The 25,960-nt window shown below is 38.2% G+C and overlaps 1 protein-coding gene across 1 annotated transcript; it reads left to right on the top strand.

Annotated features, from left to right (window-relative positions):
• On the top strand, positions 951-11,289 carry LOC109712714 (E3 ubiquitin-protein ligase RNF170-like). The gene is made up of 5 exons (XM_020236460.1): positions 951-1,236; positions 2,258-2,457; positions 9,735-9,836; positions 10,786-10,837; positions 10,948-11,289. Exons 1-5 carry the CDS (start codon positions 1,146-1,148, stop codon positions 11,058-11,060), a joined length of 558 nt encoding a protein of 185 aa, XP_020092049.1. The 5' UTR covers positions 951-1,145; the 3' UTR covers positions 11,061-11,289.

The raw sequence follows: 25,960 nt of genomic DNA, 5'->3' as shown, positions 1-25,960 counted from the left end.
CTACTGAAAACTTTGTTGCAGTTCTCACCTCACTATTTTTTCCAGATCTAGGTCCGACCGAGGCGGTCAAGGACTATGGTAAGGGTATCGCACCCTAGCTAGTGACTACCTGAGTATAGTTCACACCTTATTGTTGTCATCTTTTGTTTATGATGAGCAAATGTATAAAAGATGTATAAATGTAAAAGACTTGGGTTTTGGATGATCATATGTAGTATAAAGAAGAGATTGAAAGAATGTAAATTTTAATATGCATGTATGTGATTAAAAGTAATCATAGTACTTGTATGGATATAGTAATTGTAGAACTTTCACTTGGGTTGTTGCTTGCCTTCGTGCAAGCCATGTATATTTCTATTTCCGCTTGCGCAAATTTATATACATGTTGATACTTGTGTTGAGCCTTGGGCGGGCAGGGAGGGTGCTGTCTGTTCGGCGTCTGTTGACGAGCCGAACCGACCAAATCGGCGGTCCCGGGGCATGACACTCCCTACAGCAACTTCTCCTTTGGCTCTGCCGTGGCCCACGGCGGGGGCGCCGCGCGGAGCTCCACTGCGAAGATTCTCGTACGATGCGAGAAGATCTCAGCCGCTCGTTCGCTGTGCGAAGATCCTCGTGCTCGTGCGAAGATCCCATATAGCTCGGTCGCTCGTCACGAGAAGATCTCTCTCTTTCTCCCCCCTCTCTCTCTCTCTCTCTCTCAAGGGTAGGTTAGAACAAGTTTGTTTCAGAGCTTGTTCCAACCCTGTGTGGGAACTGTTGTTCCCACCTGTTAGCGGGTTATCTTTGGGATAACCTGCTAAGGTGGGAACTTACCCATTTTGTGTTTGGGTACAAAATGGTGTATATGGCCCTAATACCCTATTTTGTACCCAATCCAAGGCGTTAAAATTTACGGATTTATATGAAAAGGAAAAGAATATATAAGGCCAGGAATCTTTACGAAAATTTCCCAGAAGCCATTAGCTAATTATTGCTGCCCCGTTGCGCTTCCGGTCCCACGAATCCGTGTCGTCTCTTCCGCTCACCTCTCGCAGGAATAACATCGAGGAACTTCCGTGCAATTCACGTCTTCCTGCATCCTAGAGAGAGAGAGAGAGAGAGAGAGAGAGAGAGAAAGAGAGGGAGGGAATTGGTCATTGTTAATGGAGTCGCCCCCGGAGAACGACTGCTGCTCGGTGTGCCATGACGACTTCAACGTCCCGTGCCAGGCCAATTGCTCCCATTGGTTCTGCGGTGAGAAGAACGCGATTCCCCCAAGTTCGATCGGTTATCATTGTTAATTGCTTAATTAGAGGCCAAGGATTAGGGAAATTAGGTTAGGTTTTTTTTTTTTGTGTGTGTGTGTGCCTGTTCTTTTGATTGGAGTGGGATCTATCCATCCGAGTGGATTTAGGGTTCATAATTGGCTTAATTAGACTAGAATTTAGGAGAATGTTGTGCGCTATTTAGGGTTCTATAAGTTATCAGAAGATCACTTTGGGCTTTAGAGGGAACTTTTCTTATTTTATTATATTTTACTTTTCTAATCTTCAGTAGATTCAGTTCTAAATACAGCCTTCCACCTTGCATTTGGTGCACTTTGGTGCTTTTTATGAGATGAGTTTGTTGATGCGGTAAAAAAAAAAGATTATTGGAGCAAATTTTGTTGACAAAAGGAAAAAAAAAAAAACTTGAAAGGATAATCTAAGGATGGAAAACGAATGAGTAAATTTTAGGAAGCTAATTTGAATTTTGTAATTTTCACTCGACCATTGAAACATTGAAACTTAATAAGATTTTACCCTTGAACTGTGAGATTTCATTATTTTGATATCTCTCACCTTTCTTATAACTCTGTGGAATGAAATGTAGGCTTTTCATGGGTATGATGTGAAAACCGCAGAAAAGATCATTTGCATGTCTCCTTGTACCTCCAGGTTTTTGTAGCAAAACTTTGTCTCGCTATTCCTCAATACCTATGGGATGATACCAACAACTCCTATCCCTGAAAAGATTGGTTGTTTGCATATACTCAAAGCAAGGGTGTTGTACAATTGAGCATCCGGCAAAATTATTTTTATGAACGAAGGAGTCTATTAAAGGCGCTGTTTCTCATATCTCTAATAGGTGATATCTCGCTATAGCAGAATATGAGTTGGTACCATGATCTACCGAAGTAGCAATGTCTTGTTTCAAGTCCTAAATATATGATTCTATGATAAAATGCTTATTTATAAGCTGATTTGCACTTCAAGGCTCTGTTTATGGATTTCAGGACAGTGCATTCTGAATGTGTGGCATCATGGGTCTCCTCTTCAGCCCTGCAAATGCCCCATATGCCGCCGCTTTATAACTCTGCTGATACCTACTGATGCTGCACGACATGAGCGCCGGGATCCAGATTCTATTCGAGTTTTGGAAAACATTGCTCAGTACAATCGAAGATATGGTGGAGGTCCAAGTAGCCTTATTCAGGTTTATAATTCATTCTGCTTATTTAACTCCATGAATTCCCTGAGGTGCCCTTCACCAAAATTACACTTTCTGATTGTTGATCTAATTGCTACTGACACTTTCAGTTTCATCTTCTATTTGCAATGTGGACGTGGACATGATAGTGTGGTTGGTTCTAAATCCTTTAAAGTAGTGCTGGGTTAAGGGAGAGAGGAGGATTGTGGTAAATATGTCCCCTTACGCCACCAAACACATTGAGGGAAGGCAATTCCATCACATAGGTAGAATTGCAGTATCATCATGGGTAGCCTATTTTTATTGCTAGACCCCATTATCTCCAACCAAACTTAATATGGGTTTAAACTATGAAGTAGAATTCCTACTAGGGATACTCGTCCCTCTTCCTAGGATGGAAAATCTATGAAACGGGAAACCACCTAAAGGAAATTTGGTGGAAGACATGGACAATTTTCTTTTTTGTAATTTACTATTTGTTTCCTTGCTGCTCTATGAGATTCGCAGATTTAAGTTGAAAAGTTCTTCATGTCCTTTCCTTGGTCTTCCTAAATTTGTCGGACTTTTGCCGCTAGTCTTTACAAATAACTCTTCTTTTACTATGCTTCAGAAATTTCATGTACAATTTGATGCTGGTACACAAAATCATGTCTTTTTATCGTGGGATTTCAGTAACTACAATGTAGTTTACATTGTTACATCTCCATCGGCATAACTTTCTTACATTGGTCGATGAGTGCTTTCTCTGTCAATTGTTCTCCTCTTCTCTTTTCTATTGTCACTATTGAACTAGAGACAAGATATTTCAATTTTAATTATCCAATTTTACTAGGAGTACTTTTAAATTTTCAGTCAAAAATTTAGTTTTTCCATAATACATAGGCCTCTATGTGTTTCGGTTGCTTTGGCATTAAGCTGTTTGTTTGTCTAGACTTAAAAGTCGTCTATTGACTTCGGTAGAATTTTCATGTTCTTGTGTAGATCTCTTATATATAAGATAACAGGGATGATACATAGGTCTTTTAGACGTTGCTTACCATATTCAACATATTAGACTTCAGAATGAAGATCTGCCTACTTAAATATTGCTTATGGTGCATGAATCACATGTTGCACTGGCTGTTGGCAATTTCTTGCCGCTTCTCTCTCCATCCTGTTGTGGTGGCAATGGTGTGGTCTTGATGTGATGGGATGTTACAATGGAAGTATATTGCAACAGTTGCAGAAGTTTGGGCCATCAGGTTGGATGAATAAAAGTTTGGGCACCACAGTGCAAACTGCCCCATTGTTTGGGAGTCAATTGTGCAAGTTACCATAACTTAATCTAAAAAATATCAAAGTATATTAATAACATGTTTAGAGGAGGGTATTGTTAGTCCCTCAACTTCTAGTGAAGGTCCAGCTTGGTTCTCGAATGAAGTTAGACATTTGACTCCCCCAACTTTTGGAAATGCTTCACTTTAGTCCTTACCACCTCCTTTTTTTTTCCTTTCATCTTACTAAACATTTTGGTGAAACCATAAGAACCCATCTAGGGTTTATATTGAATATATATATAATAGGTCTTGTGTACTATTAGGAGCATGGAGGCCTCCATGCTCCTAAGCCGTTTTTTATGATGGAGCTTCCGAATCGATGATCGGCTTCATTAGACTTGATCTAGTGTATTTGAAGTATCTAGAAAATAAATTTTGTGGTTTCTCAATATCATTTACCTAACGATCGAAAGGGTTCAAAATCAACAGCTGAAAATAAAAATCTCACAAAAAGTGGTGATATAGCACTAAAATTTTCGATCAGAGATATTGATATTGTAGTAAATAGTATAAAGAATTTTTTTATCAAAATTTCATCTGATTTGAATATTTCTACACCGTTAAACTTGCAAACAATATACATCAACCATTAAAAATTGTTGATTTTGAATCCTTTCGATCGCTAGGTAAATGATATCGGAATATCGCAATATTTAGTTTCTAGATACTTTAAATACGCTAGATTATGTCTAACGGAACCGATCGTCGATTCGAAAGTCCCATTATTGAAAACGGCTTAGGAGCACGGAGGCCTCACAAGACCTACTCTATATATATATATAAGAGAGAGAGAGTACAACAGCTATGTACAACTAATGTTTTAACAAAATAAGGATATACAAATAAGGTAGATAGAATAACTATTAGTGCTTATTATGTTATCATAAATAAATCTACGCTAATATTCCCTCGCAATTTGAGCATTTCGCAGCCAGATGTGAAGATTGGAAATGAAGTGCAGAAAAACATGAAGTGGTCAATGATTTGGTGAAGATCTGCAAGTTGATACTTAGATGAGATATGAAACAGGGAAAGGTCACCTGCTTGAACTTTCTTCGGTAGGAAATGATGGTCAAGCTCGACTTGCTTGGTGCGTGCATGTAGGACTGGATTAGTAGCAATATATGTAGTATTGAGATTGTCAGTATTTGGAGATTGGGCGCTGTAGTGGTACCATCAGTATCACAAAGAAGACGATGAATCCAAATAGTTTCAGCTAGAGTAAAGCTAACGAAATGATAATCAGCTTTCAAACTTGACGAAGAAATAGTTGGTTGTTTCTTGGCAGACCAAGAAATAAGGTTACGTCCAAAAAAGATACCAAAGCCGGAAGTGGAATGGCGGGTGTCTAGGCACCAGCAGCGCGAAGACAGGCAATAAGGAGGCATTAATGTAGCAGAAGAATTGGAGACCATATTATAAGGTGCCACGAATGTAACAAAAAATGCTTTTGACCACTCACAAGGCCTATGCAAGAACTGGGCAACCAAATTGACAACACAGGTAATGTTGGGACGATTAAAAGTGAGATACTGTAACTGTAAGGTCCCAACCAGTTGATGATAAGTATAAGAATCCTCAAGCAAACGATCCTTGTGAACAGACAGTTGAGTGCTAAGGAGGAGGATTGGAAATAGGTTTGCTCGAAGATTGGCCGTGACAGTCGGAGCATACTTCTGTTGTGTTAAAGAAAGACCATCAGTAGAGGTAGTAACTTTCACTTCCAAAAAGTAATGACAGATTTTAATTGCAGTGTCGAGATTAAAGAGTGCAATAATGAGGAGGAACTGCCCGTTTCAATGATGTTGTCAACGTATTACAGAAGCACAAGAATGCCTTGTGAGGACCAAGAAACAAACATATATGGATCAACGGTAGTACTGAACCCCAACTTGGATAAGAAAGAAGTAAAGTGTTGGAACCAAGCGCATGGTGCCTGTTTATGTTCGTAAATCACCTTCTGCGGCAGACGTGATTAGGATAGGATGGATGTACGAAAGCTGGTGGTTGTTTCATGTATACCTTCTCAGAAAGAACACTGTGAAGGAACAGATTTTTGACATCTAATTGTCGAAGGTCCTATCTAGACAAAAGATCCACTGAAGTAACAGTACGGATAGTAGTAGGTTTGACAGCATGGGAGGTCTCATGAAAAATGGTGTCATATTGTTATTTGTAGCCTTGAGTTACAAGATGAGTTTTGAGACGTTCGAAGGAACCATCCACCTTTGCTTGACGTTAAAAACTCACTTGGACCCAATGAGATTAACAGACGGTGGTGGAGGAACAAGATATCAAGTGGAATTTGAAGCAAGGCTTGAAATTCTTCGTACATGGCATTCTACCAACCTGCATTCTGAAACACTTCTGGAAAAACGTTAGGGTCAGCAGGAAGAGTAGAATTCTTTGAAGCTAGGAAAGAGGATGATACATCCTTGTGCTTGGTTAAGAACCTTGTGACCTAGTAGGTGGATTGGACTAAGTAGAATGGATAGGAATATTAGGTAGAGTATGGTCGGATAAAGGTGCTAAACGTCGTATAGGCTCAGTTAGAGGTGTTTGAGGAGGTTGAAATAGGTGCAATGGGTTCTTTAGAAGAGTGTCGTTTGGTGTAGATCCGAAGCTCCTTCTGACTGTCTGTAGAGGCATGTGTTTCAATTCTAGGCAATGGGATAGTAGAATTCTCATTGGCAGGATGCTCCTCCAAGTGCTGAAAAATTGGTGAAATAGAAATAGAAGGTGCAACAAATGTAGGTGAGGCTAAACTCTTAGAGTGAATGAAAGTCAAAATTAGAATTCGCCTTAAGAGTGGATGGATCACTATCTAACAAGGGTGGATGTGACAAAATTTTGAAACATTTTAAAAGTTGAAAGAGAGCAGAAAGGATCTAAATGCTTTGAAGATTTTGGGAGAAGATAAATGCAAAACACTCTACAAAGGCAACATGGCGAGAAATATAAACTTTACCGGTGCTTAGATGAAGGCATCAAAGTCCCTTATGTTCATCAGATATTTCTAGATAAATGCAATGGAGAGACCGAGAGAGAGTTTGTGACTTGTGATGTCCTATAGATCCCGATAATTTTACAAACACCCAAATACTTTCATAAGTTGCAAGTCAAATGCAGAATAAGCATGCAAAACATGATGAGGTGATTTACCCTTTGAAACAACAAAAGGAGTGCAATTTATGAGAAAAACAGCGGTTTGAATTGCATCGTCCCAAAAACATGCAGGCATGCATTTTTGAAAAAGGAGGCTTCGAGCAACATTACCGAGTTGTTTGTGTTGTTCTCTTGCACCGTTTTATTGTGGTGTGGGACGACGAGAAATCTGATGAATTATACCACATGTTGAAACAAAGTTGTGAGTTTCTCATTGACATATTCCTTTCCTTGATCAGATTCGAAAATAATATTTGTTGTCGATTTTCAACTAAAGTCTTAAATTCAAGAAACTTTTCAAACATTTCATGTTAAATTTCATCAAATAAATCTAGGAATAACGAGAGCAATCATTGACAAACAAAACATAATATTTGTATCTAGAAACAGAATCAACAGTGACTTGCCACACATTATAATGAATAAGGTGAAACAGAAGGTAGAACGAGAATCAGATTCATTAAAAGAAAGTTTAATATGTTTGCCAATAGTACAAGCATTGCAATGAGACACTTTATTTCTGAATCAAAAAATATTTTATTCCCTTTAATAAATTTTGAAAGAACACCTTAACTCGGATGACCTAACCTTCTATGCCGAAGATCGCAGCTAGACTTAAATGCGACCAAAGTAAAAATTGACTTATTACCTATACCTGTAACATTTGAAGATAGGTGTAGAGAGAAGTTCCCAAACTACTGCATGGGAGAAGCTTTTCCTGGTTTCTTGTTCTTCACATAGAAACCTTTAGAATCAAACTCAAAAGATAAGTTATTTTCACACAAAATTCACAGACAAAGAGCAAGTTTCTTTTAATAGAGGAAAAATAAGAATATCTTTTAAGGGCATAAGATCCAAAAGATACATTCAAATTTGTTTCACCAATCTTGAGCAATTGAAAGAAGATTTTCATCGCCAATAAAAATTTTATTTTTCCCTACATAAGGCTTAGAATTTGAAAGTATTCCTGAATTTAATGTCATGTGATTAGAGGCTCAAGTACCAAGATACCAAACCTTTTTAGTGGAATCAGATAGGTCACAAATAGGGCTTCACCTTCAATTAATGGGTTAGAAAAGTGACCATTCCTTTGCTGTACTTCCGTTTCCTCTTGCACTAGGAGTAGATGGAGTTGTTCGAATGTACGCTTCGTTCAGTGTGTGTTCGGTGCGCTCACAAACCCTTGATATTCTTCAGGGAGACTCAAAAGAACCGTCTCACAAGGTTATGATTCGATTCACCTTGTCCAATTGTTGGCAGGGCGTCTCTAATAGATTTGACTTCTGGCATGTACTTAGACATGCTCATCGTTCCCTTCTTTATGCTCCTCAGTTCTTATAAGGAAACAAAAAAAAAAATAGTTGATGCTGTTTTATCAAAAAAATACGTCTCGATCACAATCCAGGCTTTGCATGCTGTTTTTGGTGAGGGGCGATACCATCTGCAGGATGCTCAAAGATGTGTGGCATTGGTCCAAAGACAAAATTGTAGTATCCTCTTTTTAACAAGTGGAATAAGCTAGATTCGGTTTAATCTTCTTTGTCTGTCACCTAATGAATTGAGGAAGGACGATCTCAGTGCCACCCCATGTAAGATGTAACTCCAGAACTCTCCAACACAGTCAGAAACACTTGTTTCCAAATAAGATAGGTGTTGCTAGTAAGTTCAAGGGGAATTAGGGTTTTGATGTTAACAATCGAGAGAGAAGATGATATGTTAGCTGCCATGACAGTTGAAGCAGGCTGAAATTATTGTAGTGGAGGAACTGTAGTGATGGTACTATAGCCACAGGTATTGTGGCAGAGAAAAGATAGGAGATCGTCGCCACAGCGAAGAGAGAGAAGAGGAAGAATGATCATATGTTAGTAGTGATATCAAGGAAGAGAAAAGATGGCAGTTCGTTGATTTTACCCTAGAGGGTATTTGGCTCTGATATCATAAAAGTTTTAATAAAACCGCAAGAACCCATTTAGGGTTTGTATTGAATATATAGAGAGAGTACAATAGCTATGTACAGTTAGGGTTAACAAAATAAGGACAAATAAATAATGTAAATAGAATAACTATTAGTGCTCATTATGTTAACATAAATAGATCTACGCTAACACTGTTATTTTTGAAGAGAGAATTGCCATCACCCTGTGTGTTCGAGGCAAATTTAGTAGGTGCACCTAGTGCATCCATACATCCATGCATTACCAATTTATGGGCCTTTCATCCATCTCTTACTTTCAATCTACCCATGTAATTTATAACTAGTGAAAGGTTGCAACTCTAATGGCAGGAGTGATTGAAATATGAATGCAATCGAAGGTTGATGACTGTGATGTAGATGTACAGATGCACTGGGTGAGAGAAATTTTTCTGTAATGGTAGATGAAGAAAAAGACTAAAATGAAGCACTTCCAAAAGCTTGGGGTATCGAATGTCCACTTTAAATGTTTGAGGACCAAAGTGATACTCGGCAATTTACCTTTTGAAAAAGAAATGGACAAAGAATCAATATAGCATATACTAATGTTTGAACAAAATTCAATTTTGACATTGTAACATTCTCGTTTTGTTTCTTAAACATTTAATCTTTAGAAACTTTTAGTTATTTTTGTTGAGGCTCAAAGAGAAACTCTCAAGGCTGAAACTGAAAGGCGCTACATTGAAGTAGCATTGGTATTTAACAGTCTTGGTGAGTATGTGATATGGTTGGAATTGGAGTTTTATCTGGACTTTCTATAATATATCAAATCTGCTTTAATAATTTTTTGAATGAAATTTATAACATTGTATGCTTACATCTCTCAACAGAGGTTGTGGGATCTTCCATTTTTCATTCGAAGGTTATTTAGAGAACTGATGGATCCTCAGAGGACACTTCCACTGGTCTTCAGGGCGCGAATGATTTTTGCAGTAAGTTTATATGCAAAATCTGGAACAGTTTTCTCCATCTGTGCGTTAGATTTCAAGAAGGCTATTGCTTTTTTTTTTGGGTCTCCTTTTTTCCTGTGTATTTTTAATGCAAAAACATCTGTCTAGTTGGATTTGAATGAGAAGATGAAAAAAAAAAAAAAAAAAAATTCCTACTTTACTTTGATCAGCATGTGAGAACTTTGCAGTTTTCTTATTCTGTATTTATCTTCATTTTTCTTTGTTTTTATTTTCGAGCGTTCTGATGGTTTCCATACATACTGTTGAGTGTTCAATGCTCGTACCACCTGTTTATGGACTTCCCACATGAGAGGATTTATGACAAGATCCGGTTTTATGCTTGGAATGCCTCTTGAACTTTGATATTCTCTTTTGCTTGAGTCTATTGAATTTAAACTGGTAACAGGTTTTTTATTACCATCATATGTGACCAAAGACATCCTTTTTGTGTTTTGTCTAAATCTAATTATTTTTTGTCTATACACTGTGTCTTCAATCATTTGCTCATTGTATTTATGATTCAGAGCATGTCTGACCAAATCGATGATCTACTACTCCCTTTGTCCCATTAGTCATCACCAATAAGAAGAAAGAGAAAATCATTTACAAGTCAAACTAAAGAAAAATGAACGGCACAGAATGCTAGCTTTGTATTTTCCAAGATTCACAAAGATCATATTTTTAAGTAAAGCAAGTCTCGTGAAATCTGGATGCCCCAATGCATATAATTATTGGACTTTAATGTTAGTCTATTTGGAAATGTTTAAGTGTTAAACTCTTACTATCATGCTCTGTTCTATTACTTATTTACCGATTTATAAGAAAAAGATTTCAAACATAGTTACTTTCAGGTTTAGAAATGTGGATGGCAATAAAGAGTATTTTTAAGTTTCTGTTGTTTTTAATTAATAATGGAGCTTCATATTTGCAGATGGTGCTTAGTGCAATATACGTTCTGAGCCCTGTCGACATTCTTCCGGAAGGTATAGGCGATGTAACTTCTAATTTTCCGCATGTAATGTCCCAGTACTAGTCTAACAGTCTAACTAGCATGTTTTACGAATTACAATTTCCAACGGTCTATTTTGTACAGGTGTATTAGGCCTAGTGGGCTTGTTGGATGATCTGATTATTTTGCTCGTTGTTTTCCTCCACCTTGCCGCTATTTACCGGTCGTTGCTTCTTTACCGGCACGGTGGTACTTGATATTCAAATTCTCCAATCATCTGCTGACTTTTATGTTGTTTGCCCTTGCTGTATTTTACATTCTCCAGATCACCACTTGGAAAGTTTGTGTTCAAAGCTGGATAATTTTACGTGATTTTTCAGTTTCATTGAGGGAAGAAAAGAACAGTCTTTTGAATGTTTCATTTATTAGGGTTCTTTTTTCCTTGTGTAAAGAATGAATTTTGTTGTGGATGGTGGCTTCTCTAAACGTGGTTGGTAGGAGCAAGATTATTTATTTATTTATTTTTTTTTTATAGGAGCGAAAGGTACCACGCTCTCTGCTTTATTCATTTTCAGGAAATGAACTCTTAAGCATTGCTGTTTTTCTTGTTATTTACTTCTGTGCATGCGTATACCTGCGTGTTCATCTATTGGGAATGTGCTTCGACAAAATCTCACTTTCCTAATTGGGAGCTTGGAGGGATAAAAACAATTTACAGTGTGCAAATAATTCGCGGTTATTCTCTATAATTGCAGCAAAGGGTTATGGTTTTTCGTGAATTAAAAGGAAAAAAAAAAACAGCTCCGAGGTGTTTTACAAATAACTATGTCATCTGGAATGATGAAAACAAAATTTTTAAGACAAATCTTTTTTCTTTTTTCTTTTTCTTTTTTTTGTTGGAATTCATCTTGAGGTGCTTTAATATTCACACCGAGTGAATTCTAATGTGGAGATCGGCGTGTGTGAACAGATGCATCTGATAGAAAAATTACAAATTATTTTATGTGGAGTATGTAATTAGATTGTATACTCTTTTTAGAGGCTATGTATGTATATTTGTCGATCTGTAATTAGATCGATAATTATGTACTTGAAATAGGTACCAGACGAAAGACTTGTGTGATGGAATATGCTTCGGTGTTGAATTCTGTAAGGTAGAAATTGTATATTCGGTATTTGTTTTTACCATTGCCTTCTAGGTGGACTTTTTTTAAGAAAAAAATTAGACCTTAAAAAAAATATATTTGGCTATATAATTTGGGTAAAAATTTATTTGTTCAAATAATTTTACTTTGTCCAACTCAACGTTAGAATAAAACAATAATTAGAAGATAATTAATTGTTTAGTCTTTAATAAAACTTAAAAAAACGATGAATCATTTACTCGTTTTCTCTTTGGAGAGAAAAAAGTGAATTGACTTACTATTTTGTTCTTTTTTTATATATAATTCTAATAGCTACACAAAAATTTCAATGATATATAATTCTAAGAAATTTTAACAAACGCACATAAATTCTAATAATCAAACAAAAAATCGTAATAATTTATATACAATTTTAACAATCTCAAAGATCCTCAAACTAAGACAATGAATGATTTACTATCTTTCACTTTTTCCCTCATGTGGCACTAAATTTGCCAAAATAGAATGAACTTGCCAATTAAAATTTTAATAAGGTCATTTGACGAATTATACAATTTTTTAGAGATTATTGTGAAAAAAATTTCCTTCTAAGTTAGAGCAATAGAGCAATACTACTCATACATCTTAAAGAGGTGTATGATTTACACTCTACTCATCATAGGGCGGAGACTTCTTTAGTAATCACATCAATGTAACTAGTAAAATCATCCCACTCTAGAAAACAATTAAAAATTAAAAATTATAAGTCTTGTATGCAACAAAAGCCTATTAAAGTCCTTATATCAAAAAAAAAAAAAAAATCTAGTTACAAAAAAGAAAAAAAAGTGTAAGTGTGCAGATTAAGACTTAAATCATAACGCATTTGCAAAAGATATTTAGACGTTAAAAATTCTAATATACTTTACTCAAAAAAATAATTTATGTGTGTTCTCTACCAAAACAACAAGAGGCAAATTCCAGTGCATCTGTAAAATTCCAGTGCATCTGTAAAACTCTATTCACCTTTCTCTTATCTTAAACGTTTATTTACTATACATGGACATATTTATTTCACCAAAATATTGCAATGTTCACCTTTATGATTTGCCGTAAAGTAAATTTGACTATATCTCCGGTTTCTAAATATGTCATAATTGGTTTCGCCTTGGATGATGCTAAAGTCAATTACGAAAGAAAAATAAATAGAAAAAATAATTTAAAATTAGCTGTTGTAAAGTTTTTCTATTCTCTTGCATGTTGGTGTGAAAATTTTTAGTAAAATGAACAAATTAGAAAAAGTAGAGCAATAAATAGTTTTGTACTCATTGACTTCATGCCAAACAAATAGCAGTTAAAAAGAATTTTTTAAGCTTCAGTTTAACCAAAAGTTATTTTTAATATAAAATAGACTTATGAGTAAACAAACATGCCCTAAGCTACTTTGTACATGTTTGGCTCAGTTTTTGCTACACAAAACTAGACGCTTTCAAAAATATTTTCGTTTAGAAAATATGGGTGTGTTTTGAAATCAATCAAGAGTGACGGTGGGTAGCGCTACCACAAAAGCTCGCTTCTCCGAGCTTTTGCGACGAGAAAAAACCAGAATACATATGAGGCATTTAAGTATTCTTTCAAAATGACAAAATTATTTCTAAATATTATCTGAAATTCTAGTGCTATCTATTCTTATCCCCTCCCTCTCTCTCTCTCTCTCTCTCTCTTGAACTTACAAACGTGTTGCACCGACATCACAGACGGAGCCATGGCCCCCCTCAACTTTTCAATATGGCCAATTTGCATAAAAAATTTACAAGTTTTGAACTTTTGCAAAACTAAACCACCATTTTTGATTTTACAGATTCGGTTCGGATTTTCAGCAAACTAACAAAAATACCCTTATATATTTTTCTCTCTCCTTTTTTTTTTTTTCTCGCGTTCATTTTTTTTCCTCTCCGAAGAAGGCGGCGGAGGTGGAGGCAGAAATGGCCGATCGTCTCGCCTTTGCCCTCGCCTATGCACCCCCCACCCTTTTCGCCTCTGATTTTGCTGAGGCCGCGCCACGCCCCTTTTTTTTTTTTTCTTTCCGACCCTCCTCCGCTGCTTTCGCGGCCCTTTGTGACGATAGCGAGGACGGCCCTCCACCAGCTAGGGAGAGGGAGAAAAATAGTTACACTTCGACGAGGGCAGTGGTTGCGATAGAGGGCAAGGGAGAGGTTGTGACACAAAAAAATTAGGGAAAACTTCAAATACCCCGCTTGTGGTTTCACTTTTTCTTAATTTAGTACACTGTGGTTTAAAGTGTATCAAGTTAGTATCCTGTGGTTTTGCACTTTTTCACTTTAGTACCCTGTGGTTTAAAGTGTATTAAGTTAGTACCCTGTGGTTTCGCACTTTATCACTTTAGTACCCTGTGGTTTAAAAACCACAGGGTACTAACTTGATACAAAAATAAAACCATAGGGTACTAACTTGATACACATTAAATCATAGGGTACTAAAGTGATAAAGTGAGAAACCATAGGGTAATAATTTGATACACTTTAAACCACAGGGTACTAAAATGAAAAAGTGCGAAACCACAAGAAGGTTTTTGAAGTTTTCCTAAAAAATTATAAAGAGAAAAAAAATAAGAGTAATAAAAAATAACAATAAAAAAATATTTTTTTCCTACAGGAAAGATAAAAAATCATAGAATAAGGAAGAAGATAATGAAATTGTACTGTTAAAATAAAGTTATACTATTTTAAAAAAAATTTTGCACTGTTTTAAATGAAAATTGTACTATTTGAGACAAAAATTACACTCTTTGAGATGAGAGTTACACTCTTTAGGTGAAAGTTGTACTTTTTGAGTGAATTTTACACTATTTCTCTTTTTCTTCTTCTTCCTCCTCTTCCTTCTCCTCTGATCCGTTGGAGAAGAAAGCAATGTCGCAGTGCCTCCCCAATAGATATCTACAACCAGATTAAAGAGAAAGAAAAGAACACAATATTTTTATGTGAAAGAGTCTATATATTAATTCTCTCTAAATTGGAGTGACTTTACATGAGCCATTACGGCCCCTATTTATAACCTTCGGGCTTACAAAAAGATAAGAGCAAAATATTTTAAAAATAACAACTTTATCCTTATCCTAACCGAAGTAGTTGAAACCACCTCGATCCTTATCCTAACCGAAATAGTTGGAACCATCTCAGTTTATATCCTAACCGAATTAGTTGGAACAGCCTTCGCCTTATCCGCAATGGTTGAAACTTATTCGGATGGTTTGATCGCCCCAGATCATAGGTCCCCAATTTTTGAGAGGAATTAGCACCTACTGGATCTAGAACTGCAAGTGAGGAAACTGAGTTTTCCCAAATTTTCTTGTGAACTACTTAGCGGCACTTGGCTTTTGACCTTTCTGTCCAACACGGAAGGATTCACATTCACATTTGCGTGTCGTCGTGACCTTGCATTCTAGGATAGCATTCTCAGCTAGCTGCTTTTTGCGTTCTACCACGAGTCTTCCACGGATGGCAGTACTTCTTCGGACTTATCGTCTAGCATTGATGGCTCGAAGGACTTTAGGTTTTCGACATTGACGACCGAATACATCTTCATGTATGCGGGCAACTCCAATTGATAAGCATTCTCACCAATTCTGCTCAGGATCTTGAAAAGTCTATAACGAATATGTTTAAGTTTCTTACGCTCGCCTTTTAAGCGCTCTTTGTTGAGATGGAGTCATATCAGATCACTCTCTCGAAAATCACCTTTCACTCGATGTCGGTCATATCGTTCTTTATACTTCTGTTGAGATTTTTGTAGTTGTCGCTCCACTTCGCTATACACTTTCTGAATATTCTCCAAGAAGCACTGTGCCTTTGTCATTTCATTTTCCTCCTTGGTGGTATGCGGTTGCTTGACTGTGAATGCCAAGTCAAATAGACTTGGTGGTAAATAACCCAAGCACACCTCAAAAGGAGTCTTGCCAGTGGAACTGTGTATAGCTCGATTGAACGTGAACTGCAAGTATGGAAGGCTCTCGTCCCAAGCCTTAGGATGTTGAGCATTATATCCTCACAGCAGATATACAACTGTCCGGTTGACCATTTCTGTTTGACCATCGTTTTGAGGATGGAAAGCCGTGTTCCGTTGTAGCTTTGTGTTCATCATGGACCACAAAGACCGCCAAAAGTTGCTTAGAAAATGGTTGTCACGGTCAGATACAATCAAGGTTGGTAGTCCAAAATGTGTCCAAACGTGTTGGAAGAATAACCTCGCAGTTTTCTCGCCGGTGATTGCCTTCTTGCATGGCACAAGTACTATCATCTTGGAGAATCGATCAACCACCACGTAAAGATAGTCGTGTCCTCGTCGGGTCCTTGGGAGGCCTCCTAAGAAGTCCATGGAAATACTTTTCCAAGGACGAGTCGGCACTGGAAGAGGGGTATAGAGGCCCACCTTCCGATTAGCGGGCTTGGATGTACAGCACAGGACATATTCCTTCATAAATCACGCCATATCATTTTGCATGTAAGGCTAATAGACGTAGCACTGGAGATTTTGTAAGGTTTTGTTCACCCCGAAGTGACCTACCACCTTCGAGGTATGAGCTTCTCGAATCCATTGTACTTGATTGCCATCTTTAGGTACACATAGTAGTGCACCTTTGTGTAGTAGACCGCCTTGCAAGACAAACTCAGTAGGTCGTCTTACTTCGATGTCAGCCAGTGCTCCTTGAAAATCTGAGTCTTCTGCATATAAGCTTACATACTTTTGAAAATTCGGATGAACTTGCATAAATATCGACAAGCAAAGTGCTGCCAATGGTGGTCGTGACAGCATATCAACTAGTTTGTTGTGAGTGCCTTTCTTGTACTTGATCACCAAATTGAACTGCTGTAAGTACGTCATCCATTTCATATGACGTGCTTGTTGCAATTTTGATTACATTTGGAGGTACTGAAGTGGACGGTGGTTTGTATGCACCACTTTCTCCTTTCCTAAGAGGTAGACCCGCCAATACTTCACCGCCTGGTGTAGTGCCAAGAGTTTCTTATCATAGGTCTGGTAGTTCTTTTGAGCTCCTTGTAACATCTCCGAGTAATACGCAAGATGCCGACCATCTTGCATCAAGACTGCCCCTATGGCGTATCCCGACGCATCCGCCTCTAACTCAAAGGGTCGTTGCAGATTTGGTAGCGCAAGAACAGGCGCCTCGCATATCTTTCGTTGCAAAAGTCAGAACGTGTCCTCTTGTTTCGAACTCCATTCGAACTTTGGGTTGACCTTCGTTAGTGCATGTAGAGGGGGCAGCAAGGACAGAAAAGTGCCGGATAAGCTTTCGGACTTATTGGCAAGTTGTAACACACTGGACCTTTGCAAATTGCGAGGTTCGAGTGTTTGGATGTGTTTCGAGCTTTTCCACACTTGGTGGAGGGTCGTAGAATGTTTTCCGACCTAAAAAGTTCGAAAACTGGAATTCTAGATNTCTACCTCTCGTAGTTTTATTTTGTGAGAGGTTGTGAGTTGTACCCGTTTATGTATAGAGACCACCATTCTTTTGGATCCTTGTATTCCTGTTGAGGAGATATTATTTGTACTACCTTATGTTTACTCTTATTGTTTAGTTATGCTTTCTCTACTCTTGCTTAGATGATAGAACCTTGCTCGCTCTGATATCACTAGTTGTTACTGCTCTATTTGTACTATTTCTTGCTTTTACTTTCGCTTTTATTGTAGACGCCTCATATGTGTTGACATATGGCGGGTCTGGGCACGCTACCGGGAGGGCCTTCGCCGGTCCCGGGGCGTGACACAAGTGCCCATAAAGCTCCGCGCTTTCAGCACATTTTTGGGCCTAGGCCACTCCTTGATAGCCCTGACCTTGTCGGGGTCGATTTGAAGCTCGCCGCCGCCTACCACGAACCGGAGATACACCAGGCTTTGCTTGCTGTACTCACACTTTTTAGGGTTTAAGCGGAGTTGGTGTTCCTTGAGTAGCATGAAAACCTTCTTGACATGCGCCAGATGCTTCTCCTACGATCGACTGTAGATGAGGATGTCGTCGAGCTAGACGATCACGAAGTCATTGAGGAAAGGGCGTAGAACGTCGTTCATTAGTTGCATAAAAGTAGCTTATGCATTGCAAAGGCCGAATGGCATGACGAGTCATTCAAATAGGCCTTATCGAGTCTTGAACGCGGTCTTCTAGGTGTCATCCTCTCAGATTCGAACCTGATGATAGCCGGACTTCAGGTCCAGGTTGGTGAAGTAGAGAGCATGCTTCAGTTGGTCTAAGAGATCATCGATCCGCGGTAAGGGGTAGCGATTCTTGATAGTGATTTTGTTGAGAGTGCGGTAGTCGATACACATTCGCCACCCACCGTATTTCTTTGGCACTAGCATGACCGGGGAGCCATAGGGGGAGCTACTCAGTTTGATAGCACCACTCTCGAGTAACTCAATCACCTGTCACTTTTTCTCCTTATTCTCCACCACCTAGTTTCGGTACATGCCAAGATTCGGTAACGGAGCATCGTTGATCAATTGGATCTCGTATTCCACGGCTCGCTTTGGTGGCAGTCCTTGTACTTCTTGAAACAAATCCTGATGCTCGCCGATCAGTTTAGCTACATCATCAATATTTTTCTTGCATGCTAGGCTTAATATCTTGCTGTTTGCCTTCTCAGATATAATTGGCCGAATGACCAGTAAGACAAACTTTTAACATGCATTGATCATCCTCTTGGCCTGGCAAGCGATTACCAGGTCTATAGTTGTTGATAATGGCTCTGTAGTGAACAAAAATTTTTGTCTATCCTTAATAAATTGGTATTGCTGAGGACGATGGAAGAAGGTAGTGTCACGGTCCCATAGATAGGGACTACCGAAGATGAGGTTGCAAATGTTCAACGGCACAACCTCGCACAGCAATTCGACGATGTAGACGCTAGTCACTACAAACTTCACCTTACACTGGCCATCGATCTTCATCTCGATGTTACTGTTAATCCACCATAATGGATATGGGTGTGGGTGTGGTGTAGTCGACAAACCCAGCCTTTGAACTAGGTTTTTCGAGATCAAGTTCTTTTGGCTGCCGGGATCGATGATGGCATTGATCACCTCATTTTTGACTTGAACTGGAAAAGTGAACAACCCCTCTCTCTTATCAGTCGGATTTGACGGGCATAGGTTTGTCTCCTTCGGCATAACCATCAGAGACAAGCTAGTGTCTGCTTGATCAATCCGTCAGATTAAAGTAGGAGCATCACTTGTCGATCTTGCCGATGTCGTTGCCGTTGTCGTTGTGCGTTTACCACAATCGTCCTTCTTCTTTGGTCTCATCTCTGGATGGAGCTTCCAGCATCGATCCTTGACATGTCCTGTGACTTTATAATGATCACAGTACAAATCACGATCAGAGAACCCCTTCTTTTTAGAGCCATTCTTTTTGAATTTTTTCAAGTCCTCAGCAGACTCTCCAGATGGCTTCTCCCCACGAGATAGTTTGTTCTTTCGTTCAATCGTCATGACTGTTTGGCTCACCGAGGCGATATCACGAACATTGAATAGACAAAGCTCATCATTAATGCGCTCCTGTAGGCCCGTGGTGTATTTATGAATAACCTGTGGATCGTCGAGGGAGATGCCAAGCGCCAAGGCTTGGCGCCGGAAGTTGGTGGTGTAGTCCTGCATTGTCTGGTCACGTCTTTGGCACAGGACATGCTAGCGCTTCCATCGCTCTTCTTCATATACTATAGGGTAGAACTCCTGGCGAATCAGTCGTTTAAACTGACTCCAGGTGAAATACTCATTGGCAGAAGTTTGGAGAGTGGCCTTTTATCAAGTCAAAGCATGACCTACAAGTTTTAGTTTTGTGAAAGTTACCTTTTCCGCATTGCTATAGTTGTAGAGGTCGAAGTACGTCTCCAGTTGGTCAATCCAGGCATCTAGCTTTGTAACGTCGACAATACCGTCGTAGTTGGGGATCTCGATCTTGGCCTCAACCTTAAACGGTTTCGATCTCCCTTCTGCAACCGACGGAGCTATACTTTCGTCATCGTCGGAGTTGTCGTCATCTCGCGCACCCAAGGTATCCTCGGCAGCTCCCTTCTTCGGCGTCACACGCACCTTTGGAGGAGGAGTTCCTGCGAGTCGACTGCTCTTCTCCACCGGCATTGTCGATGGTGCTGCAGATTGGGTCTTGATCCAATCTAGAACGATCTTCATGTCGTCAGACAGCGTGGCGACCTTGGCGGCAAAGTCGGATGACGTCGCTATCTGCTCGTCTGCAAACATGGTAGATGGGCTCTTCGTTTTCCTCGTCGGTGGCTTGCAGAAGATGTCGAAGACGGAGAGTTGTTCACCGGTAGCTTTATAGACACTTTTGGTTCGCACCATACACTAGGGTTAGATGCTCTAATACCACTTGATTCGTCGGAGGAGAAAGCAATGTCGCAGCGCCTCCCCGATGGATATCTGAAACCAGATTAAAGAGAAAAAAAAGAACACAATATTTTTATGTGGAAGAGTCTGTACATTAATTCTCTCTAAACTGGAGTGACTTTATATGAGCCATTAGGGCCCCTATTTATAGTCTTAAGGCTTACAAGAAGATAAGAACAAAATATTTTAAAAATAACAACTTTATCCTTATCCTAACAGAAGTAGTTGGAACCACCTCGATCCTTATACTAACTGAAATAGTTGGAACCATCTCAATTCATATCCTAACCGAATTAGTTGGAACGGCCTTCGCTTTATCCACAACAGTTGAAACTTATCCGGATGGTTTGATCGTCCCGGATAATCCTCCTCTTCTTTCCTCTTTATCTTGCAATAGCCGCCGTCGCCGCTGTCATAGATGCCCCTGCCGCCGCCGCCATCCATAGCTGCAGCCACCCCTCTGCCGGCGACGAGGCCGGTTCTGATTAATTAATCAATATTTTGATCCACAGCCGTAGCTGCCCCTATCCAATTCCTACTGTGGCAAGCAAGTTACATTATCATCATAAAGGCTATTCAAAAAGGGGTAAAATAACAATCCATTAACTCAGTTCCACTATAAAGCAATGAAGTGCTTTCCTCGCACATGGTACCTTTGACAAAGCTTCTTCAACGTACCAACCGAGGTGCTGCATCTCGTTCAGCTTTGTGTCCATGAACATTGCCTGTAAACATTGTCGAGTTTAAGCACAGATACGAAAAGACAGTGCTAAGCTGCAATAAAACCACTGTAAGCCTTCGCTCCCCCTCCCTGAAATATTGAGCTAATTTATTATGCCTTTAAACAACCACATTTCATCACTTTGCCTCATTCTCTGTGTTCTGTTATGTGATATCTATCACTTTGTTCACAGATCAATGGTGTATAGATTTTGGAATTTCTAAAGGCCAATGTGAAACTTGCAATATAGGTCTCCACTGATTTTACCCAAAGGAATAAAAAAAACAAAAATCTGGATGTGCTATCAGGCATCACATCAAGTTTTATTGTCCCCAAATTACATAACTATACATGGTAGTCATCAGGCCCTCCAACAAAGCAACCCATGCACTGCCCGGGTCTGGGCAGTTTTCAGACTGAGGGATCGGTCTCCCCAACCTGGGACCGGTCTCTCAGCATGCCTCGAAAATCCAATATTCGGGAACCGGTCTCTCCCCGCATGGGACCGATCTCTCCCCTCGTAGTCGCGCTCGGGGACCGGTCTCATGCGCCAGGGACCGGTTGCTTCACAGACTGCCGCAACACTGTTCCGAGAGGACCAGTCTCTTCCACCAGGGACCTATCCCCGAGAGTGAAAACTCTCAGGACAATGCCAAAACTCCAGAAATCGAATTTTTAGGTCGAAATACCATCTACGACCTTCCACCAAGTGTGGAAAAGTTCGGAATCCATATCAAACACTCGAACCTCGCAATTTGCACAGGTCCAATGTGTTACATTCCAGAAGCATACCAGCCCACTATATATATATATAGAGTGAGGCTACTATATTTCTGGAAGCACAGAGCCCTCCGTGCTTCCAGGTCGTTTTCGATGTTGCGACTTTCAAATCGTCGATCGGCTTCGTTAGAGTTGATCTAGAGTATTTGAAGTACCTAGAAAATAAATTTTATGATTTTTCTATATCATTTGCCTAGTGATCGAAGGGGCTCAAAATCAATAATTTTAATGGCCGTAGTGAGCCGTTTACAAGTTTAACGGTGTAGAAATATCCAAATCACGTGAAATTTTGATAAAAATTCTTTATACTATATTAAACAAGATCAATATCTTTGATCTAAAATTTTAATGTCATATTATCATGTTTTGTAAGATTTTTATTTTCAGCCGTTGATTTTGAGCCCCTTCGTTCACTAGGTAAATAATATCGAAAAATCGCATAATTTATTTTCTAGGTATTTCAAATATTCTAGATCAAGTTAATGGAGCTGATCGACGATTCGAAAGTCGCAATATAGAAAACGACCTGGAAGCGCGGAAGGCTCCGTGCTTCCAAAAGTATAGTAGCCTCACTATATATATATATATATATAGAGAGAGAGAGAGAGAGAAAGAGAGAGAGAGAGAGAGAGAGAGAGAGAGAGAGAGAGAGAGCAGGGCCGCTGTGCTCTTAGGAGCACGGAGGCCTCTGTGCTTCTGAGCCGTTTTCGATGATGGAATTTTCGAATCGACGATCGGCTCCGTTAGACTTGATCTAGGGTATTTGAAGTTTCTAGAAAATAATTTTTACGATTTTTTGATATCATTTACCTAGTGATCGAAAGGATTCAAAATTAATAATTTTTAATGGTTGATATCTGCCGTTTTCAAGTTTAACGGTATAGAAGTATTCAAATCAGATAAAATTTTGATACAAAATTCTTTATACTATCTACAACAAGATCAATATTTCTGATCGAAATTTTTAGCGCTATATCACCACTTTTTATAGGATTTTTATTTTCAGCCATTAAAAATTATTAATTTTGAATCCTTTCAATTGCTAGGTAAACGATATCGAAAAATCGCAAAAATTATTTTCTAGAAACTTCAAATACGCTAGATCAAGTCTAACGGAGCCGATCGTCGATTCGAAAATTCCATCATCGAAAACGGCTCAGGAGCACGGAGAGCCCTCCGTGCTCCTGAGAGCACAGCATTCCTGCTCTCTCTCTCTCTCTCTCTCTCTCCTCTCTCTCTCTCTCTCTCATATATATATATATATATATAAATAATATATATAGGGTTAATTACACAGGTATGTCCCAACCTTCTCACCAATTTTCACTTGAGTCCCCAACCTTCTTGTTTATTTTTTGCAATTGAGTCCCTAACATCTTGATTTTATTACAATTTACGTCCCAACCGTTAAAAAACTATTAAATTAACGAATTTCCACGTCAACGTTTATTTGGCAACCTTTTGCATATTCAATTTAAGTACCAAATTTTTGCACATTTTTCATTTTAGTCACAAAAAAGTAAAATTCAAATTTAAGATTTAAATTCAAAAATAATATTAAAATTAAATTTTAAAAACTAACGAGAAATTAGAATTTTGAATTTGAATTAAGCTGAATTTAAATTTTGAATTGAAATTCCAAATTTTAAATTTAAATTTTTAATTGAATCTAAATTTTGAATTCAAACTTAAAATTTTGATTTTGATTTTGATATTTCAATTTACATTTAAAATGAAAGTTTTGAAACCGAAATTTAAATTTAAAATCTGAATTTAAATTTAAAATCATATTCAAAATTTTGATTTTAAATTTTAAATTTGAATTCAAAATTTAAATTTGAATTTAAGATTTGATTTCAATTCTAAATTTGAATTTAAACTTTGAATTCAAATTCACATTTTGAATTTGAAATTTCAAATCAAAGTTTGAAATTAAATTAGAATTTATAATTCCAAATGTGAATTTGAATTTAAAATTAAATACAAAATCGGAATTTGAATTCCAATTTAAATTTGAATCCAAAATCAAAATTTAAATTTAAAATTTAAATATTAAATTAAATTTTTTTTTGAATTTATAAATTTAATGGATTAATTACACCATGGGTCAATTTTTGCATCGTTTTTCAATTTGGTCCCTAACCTTTTTGTTTTTTGCAATCCGCTGACACAGCGTCACCGTGGTGCTTACATGGCGTCTCCGTGGCGCTGACGTGGTACTGACGTGGTATTTTTCGTCAATTTTAACAGCTATTTAACAGCTGGGACTTAATTGAAATGAAATCAAAAGATTAGGGACTTGATTGCAAAAAAAAAAAAGATTGGGGACCAAATTGAAAAACAGTATAAAGGTTAGGGACTATTGGTGTAATTAACCCTATATATATATATATAATTGAGTTAGAATACTTCCAAAAGCACCAAATAGGTGGTGCTTTTGAGTTTTTAACCCTTGGATGGAGAAATGTAGGGTTGGGATGATGATGGTAGGTGGTGGTAGGTGGTGGTAGATGGAATAGTGTTTGATCCAAATGCTATTAATAATCAAGGAGTAGATCCAAGGGCTAAAAACTTAGAAGCACCACCTCTTTGGTGCTTCTAAAAGTATTCTTACTCTTCTTATTATAAGTATCATATATCTAGTATAATATATAGAGTGAGGCTACTATGCTATCGGAAGCACGGAGCCTTTCATGCTTCCAGCTGTTTCGATGTTGGACTTTCGAATCGTCGATCGGCTCGTTTAAACTTGATCTAGAGTTTTTGGAGTACCTAGAAAATAAATTTTATTAATTTTCGATATCATTTGCCTAGTGATCGAATGAGCTCAAAATACGAATTTTAATGGCCGTAGTGAGCCGTTTGCAGTTTAACGGTGTAGAAAATTCTCAAATCACGTGAAATTTGATAGAAATTCTTATACTATATAAACAAGATCAATATCTTTGATTTAAAATTTAATGTCATATTATTACATTTTGTAAGATTTTTTTTTCAGCCGTTGATTTTGAGCCCCTTCGGTCACTAGGCAAATGATATCGTAAAATCATAAATTATTTTCTAGGTACTTCAAATACTCTAGATCAAGTTTAACGAGCCGATCGACGATTCGAAAGTCGCAACATCGAAAACGAGCTGGAAGCACGAAAGGCTCCGCTTCCGATAGCATAGTAGCCTCATCATTATATATATATATATATATATATATATATTATATTAGTATATATATATATATATATATATATTTGAGCTTTTCGAGTCTAATTCGAGTGAGCCGAATAATACTCAAGCTCGGCTTGAAATTAATTTCAAGCCTAAATTTAGGTCAAGCTGCTTGAAATTAATTCGAGTCGACCTCGAGCAAGCCGAATATCGACGCCGAACACGAGTCGAACACACGAGCCGGCTCGCTCATTTGCCGCCCTACAAGTCTTCAACACGGTTAGATTGCATCTACCTAATAGAGATGTCAACGGGTCGGATTCGGGGCGGATTTTCAAAAATCCACCCGAACCAACCCGAACCCGACGGATTTTAAAAATCCATATCCAAATCCGAATCCGACCAAAATCCAAAAATCCGAACCCGAACCCGAAAATAATATTGAACCCGAAACAATTATTTCTTTTTTTCAATATTTCAAATATGTTTATTAAATCTAAATTCTTTTATTCAAAATATAAATTTCAAATATAACATTAAATTTATATATATATATATTATATATAATACAAAATAAATTCGAATTCGGGTCAGGTTCGGGTTCGGGTTGGGTACAATCAAAATCCATATCCGAATCCACATCCGTCGGGTTTCTATTTTTGATATCCATATTCGAATCCATATCCCTATCCATCAGATATATCCATTTCATTCGGGTTCGAATTCGGATAAAATTTCGGGTATCCACACCTATTGACATCCCTATACCTAATGGAGCACTTACGTGTGGTGCATGAGGCGTATGGATACAACAGCTACGCGAGCAACGACAACGCGGAGCGGATTCGACACGCGTCAGGATCCGATTCGTAGGGTGGATCCATGACCCCGCATAGGATTTTCTACGCGAGCAACGACAACGCGAATATTAATT

This window comes from Ananas comosus, linkage group 1 (assembly GCF_001540865.1).
Source record: "Ananas comosus cultivar F153 linkage group 1, ASM154086v1, whole genome shotgun sequence".
Taxonomy (NCBI): domain Eukaryota; kingdom Viridiplantae; phylum Streptophyta; class Magnoliopsida; order Poales; family Bromeliaceae; genus Ananas; species Ananas comosus.
This window is presented reverse-complemented; position numbering and strand designations above follow the sequence as displayed.